General features: G+C 49.3%; 1 protein-coding gene across 2 annotated transcripts in view; it reads left to right on the top strand.

Annotated features, from left to right (window-relative positions):
• Positions 1-23,104, top strand: part of PLCG2 (phospholipase C gamma 2) — a 150,291-nt gene that overhangs the window by 108,260 nt on the left and 18,927 nt on the right. For both annotated transcript variants that reach the window (XM_087419882.1, XM_087419883.1), the window contains exons 22-30: positions 3,109-3,218; positions 6,649-6,745; positions 8,124-8,190; positions 9,917-10,074; positions 14,896-14,998; positions 16,765-16,974; positions 18,490-18,635; positions 19,599-19,713; positions 20,705-20,872. In XM_087419882.1, the coding sequence (XP_087276008.1) occupies positions 3,109-3,218; positions 6,649-6,745; positions 8,124-8,190; positions 9,917-10,074; positions 14,896-14,998; positions 16,765-16,974; positions 18,490-18,635; positions 19,599-19,713; positions 20,705-20,872 (1,174 nt within the window). The remainder of the gene's footprint in view (positions 1-3,108; positions 3,219-6,648; positions 6,746-8,123; positions 8,191-9,916; positions 10,075-14,895; positions 14,999-16,764; positions 16,975-18,489; positions 18,636-19,598; positions 19,714-20,704; positions 20,873-23,104) is intronic.

Raw genomic sequence — 23,104 nt, 5'->3', positions numbered from 1 at the left:
TGTGGGGGCGTCTGGCACCCAATTAATGTACAGTTCTCACTTAGGAAGGGGCCCTGCTGGTGGGCTCTGTAGAAATTCTGAGATGAATTTCTTTTCTGTTTTTTTAAGCTTATAGTTCTTGGCCACTGCGGATCTTTTCCAGCAAGAAGTGAAGTCTTAAAAAGTTGTGGGCATGTGGAGCGGTGTGGGAAATGCGTTAGGGGACTTCGCTTCATAGCAGAAACTCTTATTAGAAGTGATGAATGCTTTGGTAATGAGAATGACATGGCCTCGTGTCAGCCTGATGTCAGGGGGTGGTGGAGACTGTGGTAAACTGAGGAACATGCATCCCCTCTCAAGGGCGGCTCCTCCCCGTTAGCAATCAGTCATTGCTTTTCCAGAGAGCAGGCCAGGTCGTCTAATTTCTTAAGCCAATAATCTGGATGCTTTATGTGAAATGTCCCAGTTTTTAAATCCTGGCAACTAACTCAAGTTGTAGAGAAAAATCTTCCTATACTAAGTGAGCCAATAAAACATGATTGCATGCTGAATTTGATTGCAAGCTGCCAGGCTGTGGTGAGTGCCTCAAAATAAAATTATTACTATCATGAATGAAAAATGATGTAACAATAAAAAAAACACTTTGAAAACAAGGAAAATGATCAGCGCTAATCTTGCCATCCTAATGCAGTGACCGTCTGCATTTTTGGATGTTCCATCCCTTCTGGTCCTTGCCCACGTGGAGATGTATTTTACAGTCACCACCCCCTTACCTGCTGTTTTTATTCTGCTCTATTCACTTGCCGCTTGGTCACGTGTGGGTTTCTCCGTCACTAATCTTCTTATTGTCTATTTTTGTTGAACCTGGTTTACCAAGTAATTTAGATGGAGTACATGGACTGGAAATTTTACCAAAAACAAAAAAAAAACTTTCAGGCGCTGGCCTGGTGGCATAGCGGTTAAGTTCATGCGTTCTGCTTCAGCAGCCCAGGGTTCACCAGTTCCGATCCTGGGCGTGGACCTACTCACCGCTCCTCAAGCCATGCTGAGGCGGCGTCCCACATAGAGCAACTAGAAGGATGTACTACTATGACATAAAACTATCTACTAAGGCTTTGGGGAGAAAAAAAGGAAAAAAGGAAGATTGGCAACAGATGTTAGCTCGGGGCCAATCTTCCTCAAAAAAAAATACATTAAAAAAAATGCTGCAGAATATTCTGGGTGGCTGTTCCACTTTACCTATGTCTCCATCAGTGGCCATTTGGGTCATTTCTAGTCTTCCCTCTTCCAGTTAACACTAAAATGAACTTCTTGCTTCAGGCTTTGAGCGTCTTTTGGATTATTTCTTTTTTTAGAACTGGAATGACTGGATCGATAATACTAGGTTACACATACGGAGGACTGCATATCAATCATTGTTCTAAGCACTTGACAGCTCATTAATCCTTACAACAGCGCCATGCAGTGGGTGCTATTTTTGTGCCCATTATACAGAAGAGGAAAACAGAGAGGTTGAGTCATTGCTGAGGTCACATAGCTAGGAAGGTGTAGAGCTGGGCTTTGGACCCAGGGAGTCTGGCTCCGAGACGTGTGCTCTTAGCCGCTTTGCTGTGCCGCACACCTACTTAGTCATCCGATGGATGGCTGGTTTCTGTGTAGTTCATGAGGGATCAGACATGAGGACCTCTCCTGCTGGCTGTCAGGCCGGAGACTTGCTCCTTGTGGAAGCCGTTGTATATTGCACCCCCCTCTGCCACTGGCTGTACCTTCCTTGTGGCCATGGAGCCTGGCAGTGACCTGTAGGGTTTCATGGGGAAAGATGTGGCTCTGGTCCTTACGTCCACCTTTGAAGCCAGATGCATAGGTAGAGCAGGCTCCACGTGCGGTGGGTGGGGGTGGGGGGGACGCGGAGACAAGGGCAGGAACTCTGATTAGCCTCTGGATGGAAGGTTCTTATGGCAGAGTTTGTACAACCCAGATTGTTTCTTATGGAACATCATGAACTATGGCAATAACTCACATTAACTGATTCATTTCTGAGCTCAGCCACTTATCAGCTGGTTGATCTTGGGCAAGGATACTGCATCTCTCTGTACTTTCATTTCCTCATCTATAAAATGGGCATAATAATACTACTACCTACCTGTTAGGGTTGTTGTGAGGATTGTAGGAGATACTATAGATCAGAGGCCTAGAACAGAGCTTTGACTAGAGTAAGCACTTAAGAAATGCTAGATATTGTCATTTTATCATTACATGCATTATCTCGTTTAATAGTCTCAACAACCCTGTGAAGTTTTAATTCCCCTTTCACAGATGGGGAAACTGAGGCTGAGAGAGCCTCAAGGTCATATAGTAGTAAGGGGCAGAGCAATAATTTGAATCTACATGTTGGACTCCATAGTTTGTGCTCTGAGGAGCAGTTTTACTGGATTCCTTGTAAAACCCCTATTCTTATTTCCTTGGGTGAGGGGAGGGGGAAGCTTCTGATCCAAAGTTTCAGAGGTTTTCCCGTTAATATTTCCTTGCTGTGTGGGTGTCCATTTTGCCATGGATTTATGCTTGCCAGGCAGCAGGCATTAAAGCAAATTCATTAAGGGAAAATCGCATGCTACGTTCTGGCTTACTTGTTTCTGCCAAGGCAGAGAGCACCTTTCGATGAATTTCATGGAGAGACACTTCAGTTTCAGTTACTCTTGCAAAATGTCAGTGTCCTGCAGGAGTCTAGTTGGGGGACCTCTGGCCTGGGTAAGAATATTGGCGATGGCAGGGAATGGTGTGGAGCTCCCACTCCCTGGAGGGGTGTTGAGCATGGGCACGACTTCAGAGGTGTGGTCATGGCTTGATCTGAAAGACGTCTCCTCTCTTTGTGGAGGAAATTGAGCAATATTGGGTGACTCTGAGGTGCCCTTGGCTCTGACCAGGCCAGTCCCCATCCCTACTCCCTGGTGACTTTTTGAGGCCATGGCTCCTTCGCAATTCTAGCCCTTCGCCAGCAGATGGCGCGGTAACCTCGGCCTGAAGCCTCCTGCTCCCTAATGAGAAAAACCAAACGCGCCAGAGAACGCAGCCGCCGCCCTCTGCTCCTGTCGCCCGGCCTGACCTTTCCCGTCTTGTTTTCCCTGAAAGCCTCAGAGAACCGTGAAAGCTCTGTATGACTACAAAGCCAAGCGGAGTGATGAGCTGACCTTCTGCCGCGGTGCCCTCATCCACAACGTCTCCAAGGAGCCCGGGGGCTGGTAAGGCTGAGCTGCTTGGTAGATGAACTTGACTGGTCCCTTCTTGGTGGCGAGCCTCAAGTGCTGGCTGAGCTCTGGCCCCCTTTATCTGCATTCTGGGCTGGTTTTGACCTGTTGTACCTTCTCTAGGAAGTGGCTGGATGCATGCTCTTTTTGGAAAAGTGGATAAACAAAGATAATAGCAATTATTATTATGTATCATTTACCGTATATCATCATATATCATATCACATCATATTATATATTATTTTAATTATAATAGCAGCTACTATTTATTGAGGTCTTACTGTGTGCTCAGCACTAGGCTAACTGCTTTCATACGTCATCTAACCAAGTCCTCATTCCAAACGGAGGATTTATGACTGTGGTTATCCCCACTTCACAGATGTGGTGGGTGAGGCTCTCCGAAGTCACACAGCCATTAAATAGCACAGGCTCCTCGCATTCCACAAGCCTGTGTGTTATTTTAGATTCAGGTTCTTATGCTGTTGCTAAGTCCTGTGCTCTATGCAGTGGCCGCATCCTGGAGTAAAGGGGGTAGATTTTTAGGCCAAAGGCACCTGGGTGTCCGAGGGTTTAGGTATATCTTCCCCCTTTCCACCTGGGAAGAAAAATTTGCTGCCCATCCATAGGTCCCGAGGCAGGAAGTTTTGTGGGATGGTTTCTACCTTAGAGGGAGAAGAACTTGTTCATAACCATGAGCACTGGCAGAGATTCAAGCGCCTCCCAAGATCAGCATCTCTCCTTCCCACGAGACAGCTCGACCTGACTTAGGAGTCTCAATAGCCGCTCCAGTTGAGCGCCTCTGTGTCAAGCACCATTTTAAACACTTCACTGGCAGTAACTCATTTAATCCACACAATGACCGCATAAGGTTGGTTCTCTTGTTACCTGTATTTCACAGATGAGGAAACTGAGGCCCAGAGAAGTGCAGTAACTTGTCCAGGGCCACACAGCAGGCTGAGATTTGAAGCCAGGCCTTCTGATTCCAGAGCCCACCCTCTTAATCTCGCTCATGTGCTAGGTCCAGAGGTTTTCAAAGTTTTTTTTTTTTTTTAAAGATTTTATTTATTTATTTTTTCCCCCAAAGCCCCAGTAGATAGTTGTGTGTCACAGCTGCACATCCTTCTAGTTGCTGTATGTGGGACGCGGCCTCAGCATGGCCGGAGAAGCAGCGCGTTGGTGCGAGCCCGGGATCCGAACCCGGGTCGCCAGCAGTGGAGCGCGCTCACTTAACCACCAAGCCACGGGGCCGGCCCTCAAAGTTTTTTTTTAATGTGGAGGCCCCCACCCCCCTTTCTAACCGAGTTCTTACCTGGATCCCCGGAGTCAAAAACAGGTAGCAGCAGAGTTATCTGCTGAAGCCGGGGCGGGGGCTTGGAGCTCCCGTCTGGCCTCCCCCACTGCAGCCCCCAGAGCTCCTCCTTGCAGGCTCCCAGCCCTAGCTTCCAACCATGGTGTTGTCCATCTCCTCTCCCCGGGCCAGGGGCTTGCCTTCCCCAAGGTCCCTCCACCCCGAGGGGCACAGCCAGAATCCGTTTCTCCCCCAGGTCCCAGTGCCCCTCACTGTGCTTCTGCTCCTTTCGCTGTTGGGGTCCCAGTTCTGTCTGTGTGGGTGACTGGCTCTTATTGAGCTATGGGTAGAGCGTGGATGTCACTCCAAATCACTTTTCCGTGTGTGTGAAGCAGCCTCACACCTTGCCAAGCCTCCGATGCGGAGTTCTCCAAATTTCTAAGGCTCTTGTCTTGAGATGAGTTAAGAGACTGGCGTCAGTGCCTTGGGTGAGGGACTGTGGGGAAACTACCCCCCTGAGGTCCCCATTTCTCATTCTTTCTCATTCTCTCCCTCCGGTGGCACTAGTGCCACCTAGTGGGATGCCTCAGTCTGACCACTTTGTTCTGCCTTCTCCCAGACTGGTTCCAATTTATAGCTAGGGGGCCAAATAATTTTTGTTCAAACTGGTATGCATTTGAGAGTGAAGGGATGCTATTGTTAATAATCACACCTGGACAACAGGTAGACATCGCTCGGTTCTGGGCAAATGGTACATGTGGTCGCCCTGCATATGGCCAGCCTTTGCCTGAGATGGGTCTGGAGAAATGAAGGTGAACTCGCATGAAGAGGGCATCCTGCTGTCAATCCTGGGTTTCTCCAGGCCACAGGATAGTCAGTCCTCAGTCTGCTTATTCAGGTTAACAAACATTTGTTAAGTGCTTCCCACCACCCAAGTACAGAATTGATTAAGATCAAGAAAGGTCTCACGTAGTGGGGAAGGCAGATGTGTAAGTTCAATATAAGGTGCAGGGTGCTCTGACAGCTGTAGAGACACATGCCACAGGAGCACAGAGGAAGAGCACAAAGCCTAGGTGGCAGTCAGGGAAGGCTTCTTGGAAGAGGAGCGCTCCAGCTGAATTTTATATGGTTAGTAGGAGCAAGCTGGATACGAAGGATGTGCGCCAAGGCATGGAGGCCACGCAACACGGCAGGGGCATGAGAGGGGATCACAGGTTGTCTGGAATGAGGGTCAAGTTTGAGTCACGGAGAGGCGGCACTTGAAGTCTGAGAGTCCCTGGGGTCAGACCATGCCGGGTCTGATTGCCAGGCAAGAGAGTCTGGGCTTGATTCTGAAGGCCTCGGGAGGTGTCAGTGTGGTGAGGTCAGAGGTGCATTCTGGAAGGAGCCCCCTGGCCGCAGAAAGTGACCCACAAGAGGGGTTGGCGGGAGGAGCCCTGCGTGTCTTGTGGGGAGAATCTTGGAGGTGCCCACCATTTGGTGGAGTTGAGACACACGCACAGGTCAGTTGTGTCTTGTGTTAACAGGGCTGTTATAGAGGTGGGAAGAAGCTTGCGGGGGCGGTATTTTAGCTGAATGGCAAGAACTAACACTGTTGAGCACTCAATACGTACTAGGCGCTGTTTAAAGCTCTCGGCGTCTGTCCCAGTGGAACCCTCTGTGGGAGACCCTGGGATCACCACATTTACAGATGGACGGGCTGAGGCGCAGAGAGCCTGTGTAGTTGGGTGGAGCTGGAGTTTGATTCCAGGCTGTCTGGCTTCAGAACCTTCCATCCTACCCTTGTCTCTAACTTCGCAGCCTCCCTGAAATGGGGTTGGGCCTGCTCTGGAGTCGAGCTTGTGTCTCATGTGGCCTCTGCTGTCCACTCAAAGTGTTGAAACTTTTGATTTCTGGTGTCTTTGGCCAAATATTAGGATCCTGTTAAGGGGACGACGTGACCCCCCCCATCACTCATTGCTGATAAAAAAGCAGAGGGTCCCTGTGACGTGCTCCATTGTCACAGAGAACGACCACCTCCTCTGGTCACTCGTCCCCTTGCACCTTTCCCCCACCGGCGGCTGGCATGTACCGAGCAGTGATGGACTATGAACAGCGCCCGGTGAAGGCCCTTGGATGCCCCCTGTTTTTATCCAGGTGGAAAGGAGACTACGGAACCCGAATCCAGCAGTACTTCCCGTCGAATTACGTGGAGGACATTTCAACAGCGGACGTGGAGGAGCTAGAAAAGCAGGTGAGTCTCAGTCGTCGGGGAGAGGACCTGCCCATCCCGTTCTTCGGGGCGTCCTCTGAGCCGTCTCGGGGGGTGCATTTTATGTGTGCTGCCGTGGGGTCCCCGTGGAGCTCCGGAACAGGGACGACAGAGTGACATGGACGTCGGGATTGTCCCCCGAGTTGTCACGGGTGAAAGTCACCGTGACAAGCCCGTCCTGCTGTAATCAGGCTGTGCCGGGCCGGGAGGCTTTGCCTGTGCAGGAGAAATCCTGCTGGAGTAGAAATGGCCAAACGGGGAATTTGTCCCTCACTTCAAGCAGCTTGCAAATGAAACACATTTCGTTTGGCCAGCCAGATATCCACAACGTGCTTGGCGTGAGTAAGCAAGCAGGCCTAAGTAGAAGGTGAGCTGAGGCCCTCTTGGTGACATCGCAAACCTAGTGTCTGTTCCCCGCCGCCTCTTGCCCAGAAGGCTCAAAGAGCAGCTACTTTCAGCGTGACAGCACTGCACCAAGGATGCACTCTTTGTAATGAGGACTTGAAGGTCTCGTTAGAGCCCAAGAAATTTTCTAAGGGAGTTGGGGCAATCTGGGAAGGCTGCATGGAGGAAGGGGCATTTGAGCCTTGAAAGTCAAGTTAGAGTTCAACAACAAGAGACTAGCAGAAGGGAGTTCGAGGTGGGAGGTACAGCCTGAGCAAAGGGGTGGTGGTGGCGGCAACATGGTTGTGTTCAGAGTGCTCAGTCTGAGGCAGAGACGTGACCCCCTTGCTGTGTCTGTTCCGTGTTGCCCTTACCATTAGACTTAAGTTGGCATTAGCCTAGTGGAGGCGTGGGGTGGTACAAGCGATGAGCAGATGCACAGTTCTGTCAGCCCTCTTGAGACCAAGATATTCCCCATCTCAGCTGGACCCTGGGGTGGTTCAAATGCGCAGTGGGAGGTAGAGCTGGCAGGCTGACCAGGGCCCGGAAAGCCTTAAAGCCAGATCACAGAGCATGGGTGTTGCTCCCGTAGGACATGGGGAGCCACAGAAGGTTCTTCAGCTGGGCTTTCAGAGCCCAAATAGTCTCAATTCATAATAATGTCAGAATAAAGGGTCTAGGATGTTTTTTTAAACCAGATCCGCAGAAGTGCTTCAAACCTGTTCTGGAATTCACAAGGGACATCTTTATGGATTGGAAATTGAGACGCGAACCCGCGGCACCTGCTCACTACTAGGTCCCCATCAGCAACATGCTTCATTATTTAGCTGTCTCCCCGTGGATGTATCCTGTAATGAAAATGCATTTTAAACAGTTCCACAGGCAGTGTCTCTGCTAAACGGTGTGCTTTGGAAACTGGTTGTCTTTTTATTATTCCAGTTAAGGCTAACGTGAGTTATGTCTTATTTCTTCACAGATTATTGAAGACAACCCCTTAGGGTCTCTTTGCAGAGGAATATTGGATCTCAACACCTATAACGTTGGTACGTGGACACATGGTCTTAGCCTGCACTCCCACCCGAATCCCCCCAGCCTGGCCTCAGAACCCCTCCAGGCCGGGGGGCGACTGTTGCTGGGTCCAGGTTTGACACGGATGCCAGTTTGTTCCCTGGCTGAAGCCGAGCATTGGGCCAGGCTGGTCGATGATTGCAGTGTTGTATCTGCTATTAATATCTGTAAAGTGCTAAAACAGAGTCTGGTGCATAACAAGTGCTAGACGAGTGTTAGCTGTTATTCCCAACATCATCCCGTCGTGTTGGGGATCCGCCTGGGGTTCCTCCACCTTCTAAGAGGAGCTGAGCTGTTGGCTGGGCTGTGATGGAGCACGGAGTTGGGAGTGTCGGGTTCTAAGCCCAGCTCTGCCTCCGAGTTGCTACAAGACCCTGGGCCTGTCACTTCTCTCTGAATCACAGCTTCCTGGCTGCTCCGCTGGGCGTCAGGAGAGTCCAGCTTGGAGTCTGGTGCAAGGAAGGAAGCGAAAGTGTGTCCCCGAGCACAGAGGCTCGGACAGTGGTGGCAGGGGTGTGATCGCATGGTCCTTCCTGGGCCTTGACCGTGTCCGCTTTAGAGTGGGCATATAGAAGCTTCCATACAAAGGGGCTGAAGGCAGTGGGGAGAGAGATTCTGGGCAAGGAGCCCAACTGGCTTTCTTCTCTGAGCAGCCTGCCTTTCCGCAGCAGGCCTCCACGCCCCCTGCAGTCCATCAGCCCATTAGCCTGGGTAGGTAGGAGGGGGATTCTTTCTTCGAATTAACAGATGAGAAAACCAAGTCCTAAGTGGCCACAGGACCCGCCTGTGAGTTACTGGACAAGCTGGGACTGGGGTATTCGGGGCTCGTGTCTTCACTTAGTTGCGCTTTCTCTTGTCTCCTGCACTGTATTTGCAGAGCATAGGCGCATGGCTCAGGGGTTACGAAGAGGGAGCTTGAGTCGGGTCTGATTTGAGCCCCAGCTTTGCCACTTTAGCTACGTGACCTTCCGTGCGTTCCTTTCCCTCAGCAAGTCTCCGTTTCCTCTCCTGTAAAATGGGCGTCAGGAGTAGCACCCCCCAAAAGCTTGTGATAAGGATTAAATAAGATATAGTGCGTATAATCCGCTTAGAATGTTGCCTGGCGTATAAGAGCTCAGAGATCTTAGCTACTGGTATTATTTGGCAGATAATTTCTCCTCTCACAGCCTTAATTTTCCTAAAGAAAATACTTCCTCTGCAGAGAGACTCTGTTCCATACCTCTCTCCTCACTTCCGGTGGCTGCCGGCAATCCTGGTGTTGTTGGCTTGGGCATCACTCCAGTCTCAGCTCTGTCTTCAGTGGGCATCTTCCCTGGGTCTGTGTCTCAAATTTCCCTCTCCTTTCTCTGAGAAGGACACTAGTTCTTGCATTTAGTGTGGGCCTGGAGATGATCTCATCTCAACATCTTTAACTTCAGTACATCTGCCAAGACCCTATTTCCATGTAAGGTCACATTCACAGGGACCTGGGAGTCAGGACGTGGACATATCTCTTTGGAGAACACTCCTCAGCCTGTTGCGTACCTTAGACAGTGATGTGTGTAAGAGGCCTGGTACAAGGCAGACGTCCCAGTTGACGCTGACCGTGGTTATAGCAGTGGCGGTCTGGTTGGGTTCACGAGGGAAGTGGGTTGGACAGTGTGAAGTCTGATCCTCGTGGCCTTCTAACAGGCTGATCAGGACTTTTGTTGTCTCCCAAAGTGAAAGCCCCACAGGGCAAAAACCAGAAGCCTTTCGTCTTTATCCTGGAGCCCAAGAAACAGGGCGATCCTCCGGTAGAGTTTGCCACGGACAGAGTGGAGGAGCTTTTCGAGTGGTTTCAGAGCATCCGCGAGATCACCTGGAAGATCGACACCAAGGTAGGCGCTCTGCTTACCTGGGCGCAGGTGGGGCTGGTATGCGCAGCCCTCTGGCACTCTGCTGAGGCTGCGGGTGGGCCTGGGCAGCAGGAGCAGGCCAGGGGCCTCACAGAATTCAGGGAGGAGATGGAGTGGGTTCAGACAAGAGGAGCACCGGTCATTGTGGAGAGGAAATGGGTATTGGCAGTCTCCCTGGGGAGCTGGGTCCAGTTTGGGCCTTCAGAAGGCTGAGAGCGTGTGCAGTGACATTTGACGTTGGGGCCTGTCTGGCCCAGCATATCTTAACAAGAAAGTATTGCATTTCTCATTTCGAATGTCTTCTTGCTTCTAAACATTGTTCAAAGTGGCCTCGATCCTTCCCACAGCAAGCGTTCACTGAGCTCCCTGGCCCTGCAGTCCTGGGCTCTGGGGATACTGTTCTCGACAAGACCCGGTTCTTCCCCTCCAGAGGTTTACGGTCTTGAGGAGGAGCTGCCACTTTAGATGGGAATGAGCTTTTCAGAGTGTATCCTGAATGGAGCATTAGTGTTTGGCTGGAAGTGTTTTGAAAAGGGTGAGGTTCAGGGCAAGAACAGGAGGCTTAGAATTAGGCAGACTGGAGTTTGCGTGCTGGTAGGGCTGGACCCTGGGCAAGTAACCACAGTTCTCTGGGCCTCGGTTTCCTTGTCTGTAACACGAGGAACCAATTACGTAACTCACTAGATGAAGTGAGGAGGAAATGAGATGGTGTGTGGAAAGAGCTAGGCCCGGTGCCTGAGGCACAGCAAGGACTCCGGTCACGACAGTATTTAATCATCACGTTGTCATTATACCAGGAGTACGTGGGGAAGTGTCAGGTGCTGTCTGCTCTTTCCTGTGGCCGTAGAGCTGGGAAGAAATTTTAGGGTTTCCTATGTACCCAGGTGCTTCTAAGGCAGATCTTGGCCCAAAGGGCTGATCTTCAAGCTTTCCCAGGACCTCTTGGGTCCCCCCTGACCCTTGAGTCTCCCTCCTCCAATGTACTTGTAGGGTCACCCAGGAGTGGCCTGGTCTGCCCTTCCCTCTGGGGGCCTCACATCTTGGCCAGTCTCTGGTCACTGGAAGCCCCTTGACTCATCCTTCACTCTGGAGTGAAGTCATCTTCTTTAGAAGACTTTCTGCAAAGGGCTAGTCAGAGAGGCACCCTCCCTGGCAGGGCCTGCTGTCTTTCCCTGTCCCAGAATCAAGTCAGAGGCTTTACATGCGGGTCCTCATTCTTCCTAAGGCTGTCATACCGTTACCAGTCACCTAGGATGAACTGTGAGCTTGTGGCCCACAAGGCTGTTCCCACTTTTCCTGATGGCACCATCTCATCTGCCCTCTCGTGCCTCCGATGCAGTACAGCTCCGAGGTGCAGTTGGGGGGTGCCACTGTCCTGGGGTTCTTTTGAAAGATCACTTCCCCCGTCGTCTTCTAGCTGTGTTCTCGTTGCCAGTTGAATGATTGTCATCGTGATCTGTATGGCACCATTCGCCAGCATGTGACCCTCCTGAACATGTTCTAGTATTTGGGATTCTGGGCCCCTCTAGCTGAGAATGGAGAAAAACACTAGTGAGACGGTTCTTAGCAATGGTTTCCAGTAGACGTTATTCTCAGGCACTCAAGCAAGCCTCCTCTCGAGTGGACCACGTGTGGGGCTCAGAGGAGAGGGGCATGGTGATGACACCTTCTGCCTGTGCCTCCTTGCTCTCTCCATTTCACTTGATGGAGAAAAATGTAACTTCACTTGAAGTCATCCCTCTTCCCCACACGAAGGTTTCTGAAATTAAGCTTAGCTCTTCAAGGCTGCAATTCTCTGCCTTTTACATCATTAGTTTTTACATCTGCTAAGATTTCATGAGAAAAAAAATTTTTAAGTCTTATTACACATGAAGGTTAAAAAACAGGAGTCAGCAGTATCAACCAGGTTCCTGCTCTGGGCACTACCAGCTGTATGAGGAACTGGTGTGGGAACAGGGAAGAAGGCCCCACCCTGCCTTTGGGAACCCAACATGAGATGAGCTCTCAGCTCACTGCCTTACAGTTGTGCCTGTCCCTAAGAACCTGCTCAGGGCTCGGTAATTCTACACCATCTCTGGCTTCTTTCAGTTGATGGCAAAAGACCAGTCACTAAGATCCATCTAATTAGTGAGTTTCCAAGGCCTGACCAGTAAACTGTGTTATGACTTCAAATTCTGAGATGGCCTGATGGGCAAAGTCTATAGGTCTGGATAATAATTGTTATACAATTTTGAAAAAGCACCTGGTATTTTATCTTGAACTGATACTGTTTTCTGCTGAGGTTGCTCATATGTGGGAGATAAACAAACACATGGATAAGGAGAAAGATTAGTGGTTATCAGAGGGGAAGGGTGTGGAGGGAAGGCTGAAGGGGAAAAGGGGCACATTTGTATGGTGATAGATAAAAACCAGACTATCGGTGGTGAACATGACACAGTCTACGTAGAAACTGATATATAATAATGTACACCTGAAATTTATACAATGTTATAAGCCAATATGACCTCAATAAAATAATTAAAAAGTGACACCCCGTAATTTGTCATTACTCTGTGCGTTATGAGGCCAAAGTTCCATAATTCTATACAGGTGTGGCATATCCCCCCCTTGTTTTAAGCAATTCTGTCGTCATTAGAGGTAAGCTGTGTTGTTGCTGGGGTTTCCTGTCCCCAAGAACCCCATGGGGAAAGCCGCCACCAAGAGTGCAAAGCGAAGTTGATACGCGGACTAGGAGAAAACTCCCGCGGCTTGACAACAAGTAAAGCTTCAGTCCTCCTGCCAGCATCTTGCCATTGACTGTCTGGCTGACGTCTTCTCTGCCTCTTGCTCCTCACCCTTCCTGCCCAGAACAACCCCTGCCAGCCTCACCTCTAGGGCTCGCTTTGTACAAGGACATTCAGGAAGTGTGGAAGGGCTGGTGCAAGTTGGGTGTGCATAGATGACCTAGGGAAAATGTTGGAGGCTTACAGTCACGTTCAGATCTGTCCTGGTGATGTGGCCACTGCTGGAGTTCACGTAAAAGGCTGTTTTGCTGGTCTTTGCCAAGGTCCACTTTGGCCCCAGAACTCATGTCAGCCTGCGTGGGTGAAGGCATTCTTACAGAAGAAATCGAGGGCCCACACCTGCTTGTTTAAAGAGCGGACGTTCTCGTCCTTGGCCTGGGGGGGCATTTCCGGGGCAATCAGAGTAGCCCCCACTTGTTTGCCACACACCTGCCGGAGCACTAAGGCCTCCTTGTTTAGTTCTTCCAGTAACCCTCCCTAGGAGGTGAGTATTCATGTTAGCCACGTTTTACAGTTTAGAAAACTGAGGCACAGAGAGATTATATGACTTGCCCAGTTGACACAGCCAATAAATAGCAGGGCCAGCTTTTGAACCCGTGTCTCTGATTTCAGTTCCCATTGTCAGAGCCAGTGTGTCATGTAGCCCGTCTCAGCAAATCACCACCTGTCACTTGAATACTTGACACCCACAGGGCCCTGCTCCCAAGGAATGTGTCTCAGTGGGGACACAGGTCTGGGCATAGTGTTGAATGGCACCAATGTAGGACAGCTGGATGAGGGAAAGTGCAAGGTAGACACCAGGTGAGACAGCGCTCTAGAAAGTTTGGAGAAAGAAACATCCCTTTCCAGTCCTGGCTGGAGTTATCCAGGAAGGCTTCCTGGAGAAGGAATGATTTGGGCGGGGTCCAGAAGGAGGAGGGATCTGATGGACTGGCAGAGGAGGGAGGATGAGGGCTGTAGGGTGAGGAGCCAGGATGTCATTGCTGTGGTTCAGAGGGACCCAGGATGTGAGTTCTGGGGCATTTTAGAAAAGCCTTCAAGACTTGGTGGCTGATGGTGTATCAGGGATGAAGCAGAGTGGTAAGATGGGTGAGGCCCATTGCTTAAGCATCTGGACTTGTTACTGGCCCGCTGGGTAGCCTGGGATAAGTGTGTGTGTTGTGTGCTGCAATTTCTTTGTAAAATGGAAATATATTCTCCCTCTTAGAGGATGTGTGGGCTACGTTAGATAAATCCGTCAAGCACTTATGTGTGATGCCTGAAGCTAAGCAGCCCCCCAAATGGTGTATGTTATTATCTGCATATAATATTCTCTCAAGGCTCCCCCTGGCCAATGGGAGGATGTGAGTCAGAATTTGGCGAGGCCTGAGAGGGATGCCTGGTTTGGGGTGAAGTGAGAAGCTCATCCTTACTCGGATGGGGATAGATTTGACAGCGGGTCCCTGAGGGGCAGTGGCTCTCAAGTCTATGGTGTGTGGCCTGGGCGCTGAAGAGACACCTTTGTGCAGATCCTTGGTGCAGATCCCTGGTGGATGACGTCAGAGGTGGGAGGAGGCTGTGCACATTGCAGGGGGCAGCACGTCCTGACAAGGATGTTGTGGTTGGTCCACAGCGCCCGTGAGGACGTGAGGTCATGGGCTTGGAGAACTGGAATTTGACAGACTGTAACAGTGTGGTTTTAGGGAAGGGATAGGGCAGGAGACCAAGAGCCTAAGGAGAGAAGGTTGGTGACAAAGAAGACCCCTCACCCGCATCTATTGTTGAGAGCTGTGGCCAGGGACTGAGCTAGACACCCATCCTGGGTGGAAACAACTTGGTCAGGAGTTTCAGCAGTGAGAGGAAGGGAGGAGAGAAGGGGCAGGGGAAAGTAAAAGACTCAACCCTGTTAAAGATCTGAGCATGCAAAAGGGCCGGGAGAGGGCGCAGAGGGGAGGAAAACGCCTGCCACGTGAGCTGGGAGGATGGGATTTCTCAGGTGCCAGCTTGAGCACTAAAAGTAAAGACACTTGGCCCCACACAGGAGAACAACATGAAGTACTGGGAGAAGAACCAGTCGATTGCCATTGAGCTCTCGGACCTGGTCGTCTACTGCAGGCCAACCAGCAAGACCAAGGACAATTTAGGTACCGTCTCCCGGGACTCTGCCTGCTGACTTCGCTGGAAACTCTCGTTTCCTTCTGGGTCTGGCATTTCAGAGGGCACAGTGAGCGTGGTTGCTGCTCATCCTTGCTGCTCTGAGTGGGCGCCTCCCCTTGAGTGTGTCCTCAGGGTGGGGGTGCTGGTGAAACAGGCCCTTCTGGTATCTTCAGGAGGAAAATTCTCTTAGAAGGCAAATTAGTTTCCTACAACTGCTGCAACAAGTGACTACAAACTTGGTGGCTGAGAACATCATGTATTTATTCAGGATTGTGAGGTCCTGGAGGCCAGAAGTCCGAAATAGGTATCACTGGTGTCAGCAGGGCCCTGCTCTCTCCAGAGGCTCTAGTGGAGAATCTATTCCTTGCCTCTTCCAGCTTCTGGAGGCTGCCAGCATTCCTTGGCTTGTGGCCACATCACTCCAGTCTCTGCCTCTGTGGTCACATTGCCGTCTATTCTGTAGTCAAATCTCCCTATTATAAGGACTCTGTGATTACATTTAGGGCCTGGATAATCTCCCCACTTCAAGCTCCTTAATTTAATCACACCCACAAAGTCCCTTTTGCCCTATAAGGTAACATAGTCATGGGTTCCAGGGATCAGGACCTAGTTATCTTTGGGGGCCATCATTCAGCCTGCCACAGAAGGATTCAAAAATGGATTTTCTAGGGGCTGGCCCTATGGCATAGTGGTTAAGTCAGGTGCGCTTTGCTATGGCGGCCTGGGGTTTGCAGGTTTGGATCCTGGGCGCGGACCTACACCACTTGTCAGCCATGCTGTGGCGGTGGCCGACATACAAAATAGAGGAGGATTGGCACAGATGTTAGCTCAGGGCTAATCTTCCTCAAGCAAAAAAAAAGTGGGGGAAGATTGGCAGCAGATGTTAGAGTGAATCTTCCTCACCAAAAAAAAAAAAAAATTCTGCCAAATTTTCCAAAGTAGCAAGTGCTTAGATCTAATAATGATCTCGTTCATATTTTCTTCCCCCTTTCTTTGAGCCTTTTGAGCAACTCCTATCTTTGATCTCAAGAATCTGTGATTCCAGGAGGACCAGAGAAATAGTACTAAAGCCCAGAGTGAGCGGTCACTGGGAGGCTGGTCCCCGGGCACCTCCACATGCAGGGAAAGATGCCGAAGCTCAGAACCTGCCTGGGCCAGGCTCACTGTGTTTATGAGCTGTTCCAGCACGTTTGATGTGAAGGACCAAAGCTTCATCCAAGCAAGAATTGTTTGCACGTTCCCATTCATTCTCCCCTTCCCCATACGGGCAGCCCCTCTCCTGTCACATCCCTTACTGCGGACAGTTGATGCTCCCCTCAACCAAGACGCTCTGTTCACTCATCTTGTGTCTACAACATCTGTGATGAGGAAGCCAGATCTATTGTCTGTGTCTTCTGCTCCTAAGATCTCCCCCTGCCTGCTGATCCCTGAGGCATTTCCCCCTCCCCTTTCTGTACTGTATCACTTTTGTGTTTTCCTGTTCAAAGCTGTTGGTTAAACAAAAAGTAAATTAAAATAATCCTAGACTAAAAAGCCTGTGGGAACACCAGGCTCCCTTTCCCTATGTGGGATTCCCAGAGGGCAAGAGCCCATAGCGGTACCAATTATGGCAATATCATCGTAACCACTTGAATGTCTTGTCCAAGGGAAAGATTCCTGGTTTCATTTTAAGCCCCTGCATCCAGCCATCACATCAAGCATTAGGAAAATGCACGAGACACAGAATAAATGGCGACTCCCTCTCTGTGTGCAGAAAACCCCGACTTCCGAGAAATCCGCTCCTTTGTGGAGACGAAGGCTGACAGTGTCGTCAGACAGAAACCCGTCGATCTCCTCAAGTACAATCAGAAGGGCCTGACCCGCATTTACCCGAAGGGACAGAGGGTGGACTCCTCCAACTACGACCCCTTCCGCTTCTGGCTGTGTGGCTCCCAGATGGCGGCACTCAATTTCCAGACTGCAGGTAAAGGGGCACTGATTGTGGCCAATAAATCTAAGATAACGGTGGTGTCACTCCAGGCACAGTTTGCTGGGGCCACCGGTGTGACACGGTGTCCCGGAACTTGTGATTTGTCTTAGGAACTGTCCGGGTTTAACCAGCATGCTAGCGTGAGGCCCATCAATTGCCTGGAGTGATGACGGGGACCGATGGGCATGCCTGACAGCAGACACTTGTATTTGGCATTCTCCATGATGGCAAGTGACACATGCTGAGTCAGTCTGGCTTAAGAGAGAAAGGAAATGTATCAGCTCACGTAATTTAAAGTCCAGGAGCCAACTCTTAGCTTCAGGCGCAGCTGGATACAGGCGTTCAGTGGCTGTCTTCACCGCTCTCTCCTCTTCTCCAAGCCCATCCCTCTTTGAGGGCTTCGTGCTCAGACTCTGTTCCTGAGATAGTCACATGCTTGGAAAAAACCAACATGCAAAACTTTTTTACACAAATGCTAGCATGAATCACAGTGTTTTGCACTTTCATTGTTATTTAAGTCTCTCTTGGGGATCTAGTCGTCAGTGGTCTCCTTTATATTATTTTTATGCCTGCATAGGATTCCACTGAATGGAACCATAATTTATTCAACTGGTCCCTGCTGAGACACATTTAGCTTAGTTCCCATTGTTTGCTATTACAGACGGCACTGCCCTTTGTAACCTTCTGTGAGCATCGTTGCACAGATGTGGGAGTACACCTGTGGGACAGGTGGGTCAAACCATGTTGGCATTTTGATCAACTTTGCTCTGAGGAAAACCACTGAACACATGTATCTAGCTGTACCTGAGTGAAGACACTTGGTCACACCGCCCCCGATAGAGATTGTGGGTGGGAATGCAAATTGGTAGCACATTTGAACACTTTTTCGGCATAACTTCACCAACTTGGTTTTATCAAACTGTTCGGTCTTTGCCCATCTGATAGGTGAAAATTGGTGTTACATTGTGCTTAGAGCTTCCCTTATTGGTATTTCTCTTATTATGAGTAACATTAACCAGTTTTTCCATGTATTTAGGAAGCATTTGCATTTTCTTTTCTGCTTCTTACCCAGTGTTTCTAACGGGGGTATGTATTTATAGCATACATTTATCAGATCTCTTAATAGGTTAAATTTTATATGTATATATTTACCTGTCATTTGAGATAAAATGATTTTTCTTTCTACAGCATGTCTTTAACTTTTATGGAAAATTTTTTCTATCTTGAAATTTTTAGTTTTGAGTAGGTTTTGATCTTTTTTTTTATGGTTCTGGATTTTGTGTCATACTTGGAAAGGTGCTCTTGGTCTGAGATTTTAAAAAAATCCCATATTTTCTTCCAGTAGCATGGATTTTTATAAACCCGTATTTTTGAGTCAGATACCTATTTTTAAAACTGCCTGAAATTATTTTTGGAAAAAGGTGTAAATCATTGCCCACCTGGCATGGCCTGGCCCGGGGCCAGCGTTTTCCTGCCTCACTCATGGCAGCCGTGCTCTTTGCTCCCCAGATAAGTACATGCAGATGAACCATGCCTTGTTTTCACTCAATGGGCGGACGGGCTACGTCCTACAGCCCGAGATCATGAGGACGGAGAAGTACGACCCCATGCCGCCTGAGTCCCAGAGGAAGATCCTGATGACTCTGACGGTCAAGGTAAGGCCCAGCTCTCCTTCTTTGTTCAGGGGGCCAGGGCCACGCAGTGTTGGGAGGGCCCAGCCCTCTGCCTAGTGATGGCCTGTCTTCTGGTTTAAACCATCAACACCCAGACGGTGTTTCAGGATCTTAATTACAGGGCACTCCAGAGTCTTTTCAGGGGAAAAGGGAAGGGGGATCTTCCCAAATCCATCTTGGTCACCTCCCCATGTGCCTGTGGGGGTGAGGTGTGAATCCGTCTCTTGCTGGGTTCAGCAGGGTCTCTCTGAGATCCCAGTGAGGTCAGCTTCTGGCCAAATAAAGAGGGAATAAAACATGGGAAATGGCTATTTGGTCTTTATGGAGGAGAGAGTTTATCGCCCCAGTGGCCAGTTCTGGGTTAAAAGCTTTTTCAGATGCATCCAACTTTCACAGGGTGTGTTGTCTCTTTGTAAGAGTTTTTGTTTTCTCCTTTTTTGGAAACTATGCAAGGTAGAGAAATGAATTGCATTTCTCATAAGATTAAGGAAGGAAAAATGGTCTAACCAAAGATCTTTAAAGAAAGGCCAGTTACAAAAAGAATACCACATTCTCCCCCATCCTTTCCTGGGAGCTAGGAAATCGAGTGACTAAACTCTGTCTCTGTGGGTGCCCACCTGGGCATGGGTGTATGTGTTTCTGTGCTCAGGTGAGGTCCACCTGTTGAGTCCTGTGGTGTGGGGGCTCTGATCCTGGCTCATCCTTAACAGCTTTGGGAATCCATCCCAACTCCCCCACCATTTCTTTGTCCACAAAAGGGAAACGGTGGCGTCTACTGCAGAAAGGGTTAGGACTTCTTCATGAAGAAGTTGAGGCTGGCTTTGAACTTATACAGTCCAACTCTAGAACCCTAACTGAGCTCCAGGCTAGACTACCCATGCGGAATTGTTAGCTCTTCCGAGGATGGATCCAGGAGAATTCCAATACTCACCTTTGGTGTCCTAGGTTCTTGGGGCTCGCCATCTCCCCAAACTTGGACGAAGTATTGCGTGTCCCTTTGTGGAGGTGGAAATATGTGGAGCTGAATATGACAACAGCAAGTTTAAGACAACTGTTGTGAGTAAGTTGCCTGGTTCATTTCTTCTTTTAAACTTCAGACAAGTTGAATCACATGTTGGGGATGCTATTCACTGGGGATTTTGTAATGCACTTTTGTTGTCCACGTCTTTTCCTTCATCCCTCTCGCCCACTATGGTTCAGCTCAGGGAGGGGAAACACAGGCCCACATGATTAAATAGTTGGACCTGTACCCAATGCTGTGTTGCTCTGTCTGCAACTCGTGCTGGGAGTCCTGGGCAAGGCTCTTGCTCCCTGCATCGGGACGCTCGGGTGGTCCTCTCTCTGCATCAGCCCCTACCTGCTTTATCTACTGAGTCCAAGGATAGGAGGCAGAGACACAGAGAGGATATGGCTGACCTGACCCAAAGGCTTCAGCCTAACCTGGATGATCTTATCCCATAGAGAGCAGAGAGGCCAAGAGAAATGTTTGTTCTTCCATTTGAAGCCAGAAAGACGTGATCTGTGGGCCTTTTAAGGCCCGGGGTTGCTGCCCCCTGGTAAAAGGTAACCCCGCTGAACAGCTCACGTGCTGACCTGTGAAACTGGTGTTTGTAGCGGCCAGCAGATTTTCTGCTTACCTTGCTCTATGAGGTTGGTTCTGCTCTGACAGCTCCAGAACCCACTCTTGTTCTGCCTCTTGAGAGAGCCCAACCCGCTTCCCTCATCAGATGAGCGATGCAGCTCTCACCTCTTTCAGACTCACCTGTTCCTGCTCTGCCGTCCACCTGCCGTCCCTTCCGCATCCCAGAGAGTTGAGATGGAAGATGTATAAACAGGAGGTGGTCTTCTCCGCCTGCTTACTGAGGGCCAGGCCTGTGACAACAGCTTTGCCAGGATTGCTACTGGGAAGAAAAAGATTATTTCTTAGATCTCGGCATAGATGTATATTTACATGGTTGCTAAGGAGATTCACAGACCACAGATGTAGAGATGGTTTTACCAGGTGGGGGCAGGATGAATGAGGCCTCTAATGAGCTTTGACCTCCTTCCAGATGACAATGGCCTAAGCCCTGTTTGGGCTCTAACACAGGAGAAGGTGACGTTTGAAATTTATGACCCAAACCTCGCATTTCTGCGCTTTGTGGTTTATGAGGAAGATATGTTCAGTGATCCCAACTTTCTTGCTCATGCCACTTACCCAATTAAAGGAATCAAATCAGGTAAGACGCATTTTTCCTAGTTTTTATTAAATCATTGGGAAACTCAGTGGGTGTCTTGGACAGCTGATCTCGTGGTAGTTCCCGTGAGCTGGCCACACGTCCAGCCATCATTTAGCACAGGGTAGGGGGGAGGTGGCGAAGTGGGATCTGGGCTCTTCAAACTCAGGTGTCTGCGTGCAAAATTGGATTATTAGTTGATTGCCCACCTGGCGGTGTAGTTTGATTTCGTTTTGAAAGGTTGGAAGTTGTTTGCTTCTCTCAGCCAGGGTGTAAGTCTAGTTGGATCTCCCACCCTCTTCCTGGCTGGCAGTGTGCTCTGGTGGGAAGGACAAGGCCCTTAGCAGCTGGCGTGAGTTACCGTCTTAGGTCCACCTCTCCCCAGTCATCTTGGGCAAGTTACTTAGGCTTTGTGAGCTTCACTTTCTTCCTCTATAAAATTGGGGTGGTTGATTTCTTTCTTTTCTGCTGAACAAAACACAAAACCCCTTTGTGCTCGAGAAGAGTCATTCTCTGTTTGCCTGGGACCAAACCATGCTGGGTCATGTGATCAGCTCTTAAGAATCAAGAGACTGAGCCCCACTCCTCCAACACAGCCAGACAGCCTCTCCTAGGGGAGGGGATTCAGAACCCGTGAGCTTGGTACTGCCTCTAGGGCCGTTTATCCATGTTGCTACTTTGTGAATGTGGCTGTCCTCATCTTGTATACTGTTCCTCTAATTTACTTTCCTGCTGGATTTTATGTATAATCTTTGATGAACAGGCCCTCACTCAATATTGAATCCCCTTTTTCCCCTTAGTACTTCTAACGCATGAGATCATAGATCCTTCTGGATTCCTCGTGAGGTCACTGTTCCCCTGTTTTCTAAGGATCATTTTAATGATTTATATACAAATATAGTCTTTTCTCTTGATGTTGTTTGGAAACCTTGGGTCCTATTTTTCCCCCTAAACTTGAGATATTCCCTAAATTTCTACCTTTCTTAGTATCATAAATCTGGTCATTTCCACCGCTGGGCGCTTGACCCCTTAGGCATGCTGGGAACTCCAGTTAGAAAGTACAGGTTCCTGAGCCCCTCCGGGGTGCTTTGATTCAACCAGTCTGGGGTGGAACCTAGGAATCTGCATGTTTAGCCAGCTCCTCAGATGGCCCTTGGATGGCACTTTGAGAAAACTAGAGCTAGACAGAGGTTGCCTATCGTATCATCGAGGAAAAAAATTCCTAAGCAAATGAGTAGATTAAACAAGAACTTGAGAAATCTTTAAACTGTCTGATTTTTTTAATAATAATGAGTACACATTTATAAGTCCCAGAGGCCTGATGTTTGGCAACGCCCTTCGGTGAATTCTCCTACACTGTAAACTCCATTAAACCCAGCAATTTTGCTGCAATTCTTTCCTTTGCAATTTGCCTCTTGTAGATTAGCCGAATAAATAAGGCTTAGGACAGATTTCTTTTTATGGTCACTGTGCCCGGCCGATCCTAACCCACCTTAGCTGGACTCATCCTGCACAGACGATGGCTCCGCTGTTACGCCCTCGTTGCCGATGTCCTCTTGTAGGATGAGAGACATGAGCACTGGAGCCCCTCCCAAGGCCTTGGAGGGAGGAGAGTTGATGAACCCTCCTTCCTAGCCTCCAGAGTGTGTCTATTCATGTAGAAAATGCTATGACTTAGCTTGGGGGTTTAAAAAAACAGAGAACAAAACCTCAAGGATGAAGAGTGTGACCCTTCTCCCGACTGTGAGATGCTCTCAGTAGGATCTTATCTCTGTCCGTGCCGGCTTCCAGCAATGCCTGGTACATCCATATTGATGGAAGGACTGAAACAAAATGAACAATCCCTTTGTGCATAAGGCATTGGGGGCTTTCTGAACTCAAAAGTAAACTTGGCCCATTGTCATTAGGGATGCACTTAAGCTTTTAAGCCAGCTGGAGCTTGGGAAGGAAGGAAAACAGCATTTATTGTGTTAGGTGCCTTAAACTCGTTCTCTTTTAATCCTCTCAGCAATCCTGTGAAAGGGGTTTTATCATCTCCACTTTTTAAATATGAGCACCTTGGGGCCTGGAGATGTTAATTAACTTGCTGAAGGTCACCTGTAGGACTAGAGCTGGGATTCAAACCCAGGAGTGTCGGACTTCAAACCCCGTGTTCTTCCTACTCTGCAGGCTACCCTTGAGGCCTCCCCTCCTCCTAATAAGCCAAAAATACTAATCTTACTTCAAAAGATATCT

The sequence above is a fragment of the Ceratotherium simum genome, chromosome 30 (genome assembly GCF_057802395.1).
Source record: "Ceratotherium simum simum isolate JZ-2026a chromosome 30, ASM5780239v1, whole genome shotgun sequence".
In the NCBI taxonomy this organism is placed as follows: Eukaryota; Metazoa; Chordata; class Mammalia; order Perissodactyla; family Rhinocerotidae; genus Ceratotherium; species Ceratotherium simum.
Note: the sequence above shows the minus strand (reverse complement) of the source record. Positions and strands in the feature narration are given on the sequence as shown.